Raw genomic sequence first — 7237 nt, 5'->3', positions numbered from 1 at the left:
CGTTTGATGGTGTGTTATGGAAGTTCTGACTTGTGACAAAAGTTTGGTGCATGTCTCATAGATGATTCTAGCATACAGACAGATTAGGGCTGCATCAAACAGACCAAATGCTGCTACCAGTACATGGAGGACCATAATTAGGCTGTTTCGAACAAGGAACAGAATGAACATGTGCAGTGAATGACTGATGTCTTTCCATGTATCAGCAAGTGACAGAACACTCCAAGACATTGATTGCCTTTATCGGCCCGCGGGGTTTGCAGTCGGCTGCTTGGTGGCGTCGCGGGTGCCTCGGGGGTCCGCGCTGTTTCACGAGATGATGCTCGCAATGACATAGTAGCGCGCATCTTACACCTGCACCTGCTGCTTTCTCTTACCACACCGAGCCTTCCACCAACCCACGACTCACCCCGGTGGCTGGCCCACAAAACCAGCACTTCGTACTACAAACAACCTCACCGTTGGAGTTCCGTTATTCCCTCCGCCCATCACTCGCGTCCCCCCACCATCCCGCCGCGAAAGCTGCACCATGTATATGTCCTTGCACGAGCAAGAACTATGCCGACATCTGCGCGAACTCCCACGACGACACAACTACCGCTTTGAGCTCGCCGCTGACCGAGAGCTGCGCGAGATTCTCTTCCGCTCTCTTGCTGGTCGCCCCGAATTCCTAGCGCACTTCTTCCCCAGTGGGCTTCCCACGGATGCAGAGAAGCCTTGGAGTCTGCGCGACGCCCAGGGTGCCGTAGAAGGCGCCGAGTATACACCAGCCGCGAGAGGAAAGCCATGTGGGCATATATTCAAGAACGGCGAGGCTACATACCGGTGTAAGACATGCAGCGCCGACGACACCTGCGTGCTGTGCGCCCGCTGCTTTGACGCTTCCGACCATGAGGGGCACCAGGTCTTTGTCAGCGTCTCGCCCGGCAACTCTGGCTGCTGCGACTGCGGAGATGACGAGGCCTGGATACGGCCGGTACACTGCAACATACACTCGATAGACCCTGAGCGCGAGTCCAAGGCTGCAGGCAAGGCGAGAGAGGGTTCCATGCTACCAGACGAACTCGCAGAGACCATTCGCACCACCATTGCACGGACCCTCGACTACCTCATCGACGTCTTCTCCTGCTCGCCGGAGCAACTGCGCCACCCCAAGTCGGAAGAGTCGATCCTCGACGACGAGCGCAAGTCGCGCCTAACCTCACGATGGTACGACCTGGGCGACGAGACAGAGGAATGCGACGAGTTCTGCCTAGTACTGTGGAACGATGAGAAACACACGGTCAACGACGTCAGAGACCAGGTCGCTCGTGCGTGCAAACAGAAGCTGGCGTTCGGCCTGGCAAAGGCCTATGAGATCAACGACGTCGGCCGCAGTGCCATAGTCTACAGGACCGACCTGAAAGACCTCCTTCGCATGGCCAAGATTATCGAGGAGATCAAGCTCACTGTCACTATTCGATCCGCAAGAGACACGTTCCGAGAGCAGATGGGTGGTGTACTCATTGAGTGGATACAGGATATCGCAGGCTGCAGTGTCGGCGAGGACAACCAAATACTTCGCCGCACCGTCTGTGAGGAGCTCCTCAAGCCGTGGCGCATTGGCAGCGAAGCATCAAACCAGAGTATCGGCAAGAACGGTCTGGATGATCACGAGATGGAAGACAAGGAAGCTGAAATGGATGGCTTCTTCAACGGCATGCTACTACAGCGACGAGCTCGTATCATCCGGGTCCAGCGACAGCGAACCACCGATACCAACGACGACACTACAGCCTCTGACGACGACGATGACGACGATGGCGGGCCTGCAGCAGATACCCAAGATGACATGGACATTGACGAGGTCGGCGCTCAGGACAACGATGGCGACGTGGAGATGGAGGCATACGAAAGCGCAGACGAGGCGCTTGAAGTGTCTGAAGCCACAATGGCAGGCTACCCTGCTCCCCCACCACCGCCACCACCACCTGCACACCCGCAGCGTGCTCAACTCGAGCAGAGTGTCACGCCGGCCGAGTCGGATAGTGAGCCTATGGTTGGCGCACCGTCTCTCAGCCATGCCGAGCCGATACTGCCGGTTCCAGAGACACCGCATACCCGGTCACTGCCACTACGGCCAGCGCGGCCAGCCAAATACTGGTTAGAACGGCCTGAAAGCTACGGTAAGAAGCCTGGAACGCCACCTCACGAAGACCTCTGGCAACGCCTGAGGCTTGATCACTTGATATTGTATGATTTGCGCATGTGGAAGCAGTTGCGCATCGGTATCCGCGATGTCTTCATCAGCACCGTCGTCACCATTCCTGAGTTCAAGCGCCTCTTAGGTCTACGCTTTGCTGGCGTCTATACTGCTCTCGCACAACTTTACCTCATTGCCGACCGTGAGCCTGACCACTCAATCATCAACCTTTCTCTGCAGATGTTGACAACTCCGTCTATTACGTCCGAGGTTGTCGAACGTGGCAACTTCCTTACAAACCTCATGGCTATTCTCTACACCTTCTTGACTACCCGTCAGGTCGGCTACCCTTCAAATGTCGACCCCAAAGCAACACTAGCTTTCGAGCAGGGGGCTGTGACTAACCGGCGAATGTATCACTTCTTCCTCGATATGAAGTATCTTTTGGGTTCCGAATTCGTCCAGGAGCGAATTCGCGAAGAGCCGCGGTACCTCTTACAGTTCTTAGACCTCGTAAAGCTTCACCAAGGTATCTGTCCTAATGTTCGCCAAGTGGGCGAGCATCTTGAGTTTGAGTCGGAAGCATGGATCAGCGCTTCTCTCATCACCCGAGAAATCAACAAGTTGTGTAGACACTTTGCCGAATCATTTGCCTGGAGCCGCGGTCAGGACCCGTCCAACATCCAGCGTGCTATTCGTGCAGCCGCCAAGGTAGCCATCATCAATTCTCTAGGCGCTGAACGTAGACGCTTTGACCAGACCGAGCTCAAAGAAGAGACCAGGTTCAAGACGTTGGAGGTCTTCGAATTTGACGCCGAACCCTCTACCTTCTATGGGCCATCGTACAAGGTTGTCGATTACGTTGTCGCGACACAGCCCATGAGCTTCCATCACGCACTTCATTATACTCTATCATGGCTCATTGATCGAGCGCGGAGCATGGATCGGAACGACATCTTGCGCTTGCTTCTATTCTCACCCAGCGAACTGCAGATGGACTTCAACCCGGCGATGGTGTCCATTCCTGTGCATCAACCTGAGGAATACCTACTAGCCATGTTCGACTTTCCCCTCCGAGTGTGCTCATGGCTAGCTCAGATGCGTGCAGGCATTTGGGTCAGGAACGGCATCACATTGCGACATCAGATGACGCAGTATCGAAGTGTATCACAGAGAGACGTATCGCACCAGCGAGACATCTTCCTCCTACAGTCTGCACTCGTCCTTTGCGATCCGTCGGTCTTCCTAGCGTCAATGATCGACCGATTCGGACTAAACGGATGGATGACTGGCAAGTACGAAGCCAGTCACCATGGGTTCGAGGACAGCCAAGCTATTGACGTGGTCGAGGACTTTGTGCATCTGCTCATCATCATTCTCAGCGAGCGCACATCGTTGATACCTGCGGAGGACAACGATGAGTCTCAATTAGCGTCTATGCGCAAGGACATTGCTCATGTACTGTGCTTCAAGCCACTCTCTTTCTCTGACATGACCGCACGACTGTCAGATCGGATTCAGAATATGGACGAATTCCCCGCTGTCTTGTCTGAAATGACTAGATTTCGAGCTCCAGAGGGATTATCTGATAGCGGGACTTTCGAATTGAAGGAGGAGTACATCGATTTGGTAGATCCTTACCTTCATCAGTACAACCGCAACCAGAGAGAGGAAGCAGAGAACACATACAAGGCCTACATGGCCAAGAAGACTGGAAAACAAGCTAGCGACATCGTCTATGAGCCGAAGCTCCGCCCGATTCCTTCAGGTCTGTTCCAAGACCTGTCGGCATTCACCAGAACACCATTGTTTACGCAGATCATATACTACCTACTGGCATATGGGTTGAGGGCAGGATCGGCCACACCGAGCATACCAGCCACTCGCGTTGAAACATACATCCAGTTTGTCTTACAGCTCCTCCTTGTTGCTATCCTCGAGGACAAGAGTGGAGAGCATGGTTGGTCCGAGAAGATGCCCGACTCTTTTGTCACGTCCGTGTTGACCAAGAACGCAAATGTGGGCGTCAAAGACCACCCCACTGTTCTATCGATTCTGAAGACCCTGCAAGACAACGAAGCCTTCAAGGCATGCGAGCCGAAGATAAGCCTGATTCTTCATAGGCTCAAGCAACGCCAACAAGAATCTTTCATCATTGCAGCGGCAGCAATCAACATGCCAGCCGACAGGATGGATACTGCCTCACCCGCACCTCAGGACAAGGAACACAAAGAGCTCAAGAAGAAGCAAGCACTCGACCGGCAGGCGAAAGTTATGGCAGCCTTCAAAGAGCAACAGGGCAAGTTCTTGGCCAACCAGGAGTTCGACTGGGGTGAAGATGACTTTAGCGACTTGGAAGATGAGACCGGGGGGCTCGTTGAGCAAGAGAAGACCCTGAAATACCCCTCCGGTACATGCATCTTGTGTCAGGAAGACTGCAACGAGCAGAGACTCTATGGTTCTTTTGGATATATTTCTGAGAGCAGAATCATGCGGCAAACTCCTCTCGAGGATGAAGAGTGGGTGGACGAAGTCGTGCAGACGCCGGCCAGTCTCGATCGATCTGCTGAGGACCTGCGCCCATTCGGTGTGGCCGGCAAGAACCGGCGTACGGTAGAGAAGGTCACTGCTTCAGGTGAGCGCGTTACCAGCGAAAGACAAGAACTAGGAAAGGGATTCCCTCCTCTTTCGGTCACACCTGGTCCAGTCACTACTGGTTGCGGACACATCATGCATTTTGCATGCTTTGAGGTATACCTGAATGCTACGCAGAGACGTCATGTCAGCCAGATTGCGCGCAATCACCCCGAGCGGCCTGAGCTAAAGGAGTTTATGTGTCCCCTGTGCAAGGCCCTTGGAAACATCTTTTTGCCAATCATCTGGAGAGCAAAGAAGGTGTCTAGCACGGGCGTCCTTGAGACGGAGGAGCCATTCGATACCTGGCTGGAATCACAACTGGTTGCAACCCACAAGAGTCTGGAGAAGGGTCTGAAGGTTCCAGCAGACTTGTCGCACGATCAAAAGATGCTGTATGAATACGCAGAACGGGACTTCATCCAGCCAATATCGAGTCGTTTGCCTGATCTGCTGAAGCCACCGCTACCTTCGACTGGCCTTGCTCTGTCACAATCAGGACAACTTGCACCTCGGTTCCAGGTCCCAGCGTTCCTGGGTGTGCAGCCTCCTGAGGCCGCCGAAGCTGGCTTAGGGTCTTCTCAGAGCAGTCCTGCTCTCACACAGGATGTTCCAATGGGAGAACTGATCAAGATCTACCATAGGCTGAGAGAGACCTTGAAAGTCAACAACGTTCACTCCTCGTTCGCATATCCGCATACACCCGCAGTTACAAACGACTTCACGCATACCGACGTGCTCGCACAAGCTCTTGGGTATTCTATCGCCGCCGCCGAGATTGCTCAGCGAGGCGTGCAGTCCGAATCAGCGCGTGGGACGTTGATCGACAAGATCTCTCCGCAAGCAATCACCCATCTACGGGTGTTTTCTGAGACCGTCTCGTCGTACATCGCCATCGGAAGCCTACGTGGTCAGGGACCGACCAAGACCACAGATGAGTTTTCGGAAAATCAGCGTCGCCAGTTCCGCCAGCTGTTGGTCGGACATCCAGGCATCTCTGACCCAGATGTACTGAGTTTCGATCTTAAGAGCATCGCACCGTTACTATGCCAAGATCCGTTCATCTTCCTCTCAGAGTGCGCGGTGGGCGTCGTGCCGGCAACCAATCTCGACATCCACCACATAATGCGGCTGTGTTACCTTGCCGAGATCGTGCGGGTAGTCTTTGTTTTCGCACTAGGTGTGAAGAATCAGGCTGCCGAGGAGATGGCACTGCATCCAGAACCCTTCGTGTCGTCCCCCGAGCAGTTTATCAGTGAGGAGAAAGTCAGTAATGGGTTCATGTCGTCGCCTGACCAGATGAACAACCTGCTCTTCTTTGTCTGTGTCGTATTCAACGTCGTCAACACGGGCGACTCACCCGCCTCGTTGGACACAGATAACATGTCCATTCCATCACAGTTCAAAGAACCCAACTTCCTCGGCTTCATACAAACCATGGTCTCAACCTACGCTCTGCCTTTAGTCCGTAAAGCGGCTATCCTCATGCACGTACGCTACGGCATCGACCTCCCACTCGTCCCCGCCGAACGCGCAGACGAGCCCGAACTTGCACGTCTTTCCTCCATCCTCCGACTACCGTCCCTCGACGAGATATTTGCCTCCTTCGCTAGCGGTACATCAGCAGCCCACACAACGCGCTCCATCGTAGGAGGTTGGCTCCGCCATCTCCTCTGGGCGCAAGCCGGCAACAACCCACTCAAGCCCGTAGTCTCGCTCTCCCACCCCGCCATCTTCGAACTCGTCGGCCTACCCAAGAACTACGACACCCTAACCGATGAAGCGATACGCCGCCGCTGCCCCACAACCGGCAAAGAACTGACAGACCCCGCACTCTGCCTCTTCTGCGGCGAGATCATGTGCAGTCAAGCCGTGTGCTGTATGACGAACAAAAACCGTGGAGGCTGTAATCAGCATCTAGCAAAGTACGTTTTTTCCCTCACAGTCCCTACATCATTCAAGATGCCATACTAAAATGTTGTCCTTACAGATGCGGCGGCCAAATTGGCCTCTTCATACACATCCGCAAATGCATGATTCTCTTCCTCAATCTCGACCACGGCACTTGGCACGTCGCGCCTTACCTCGACAAGCACGGCGAAGTTGACCCTGCGCTGCGCCGTCATCACCAGCTCTTCTTGAACCAGAAGCGTTATGATGCGTTGCTGAGGAAGGTTTGGCTGGAAGGCGGAGTGCAGAGTCTGATTGCGAGGAGGTTGGAGGGCGATGTTAATAATGGGGGTTGGGAGAGTTTGTAGATTTCGGGTGTCATTAGTTATGATTGTATGAGTGTAGGGTTTGTAGTAGGCGTTTTGGAATTGACTATCTTCATTCATTGTTGCACGTCATGGAAATGTATGATGTGGGTTATCGTGATCTAGGTGAACGTGGAAAGTATCGAGTATGTCTCATCCGCGCAGT

General features: G+C 53.9%; 1 protein-coding gene across 1 annotated transcript; it reads left to right on the top strand.

Annotated features, from left to right (window-relative positions):
* Window positions 1–529: 529 nt before the first annotated feature.
* Window positions 530–7074, top strand: J4E78_010234 (uncharacterized protein; the record flags this gene model as incomplete). The annotated part of the gene is made up of 2 exons (XM_049370813.1): window positions 530–6741; window positions 6807–7074. 2 exons carry the CDS (start codon window positions 530–532, stop codon window positions 7072–7074), a joined length of 6480 nt encoding a protein of 2159 aa, XP_049217550.1.
* Window positions 7075–7237: the final 163 nt, after the last annotated feature.

This window comes from Alternaria triticimaculans (genome assembly GCF_023758025.1).
Source record: "Alternaria triticimaculans strain BMP 0046 chromosome Unknown scaffold_28, whole genome shotgun sequence".
Classification (NCBI taxonomy): Eukaryota; Fungi; Ascomycota; class Dothideomycetes; order Pleosporales; family Pleosporaceae; genus Alternaria; species Alternaria triticimaculans.
This window is presented reverse-complemented; position numbering and strand designations above follow the sequence as displayed.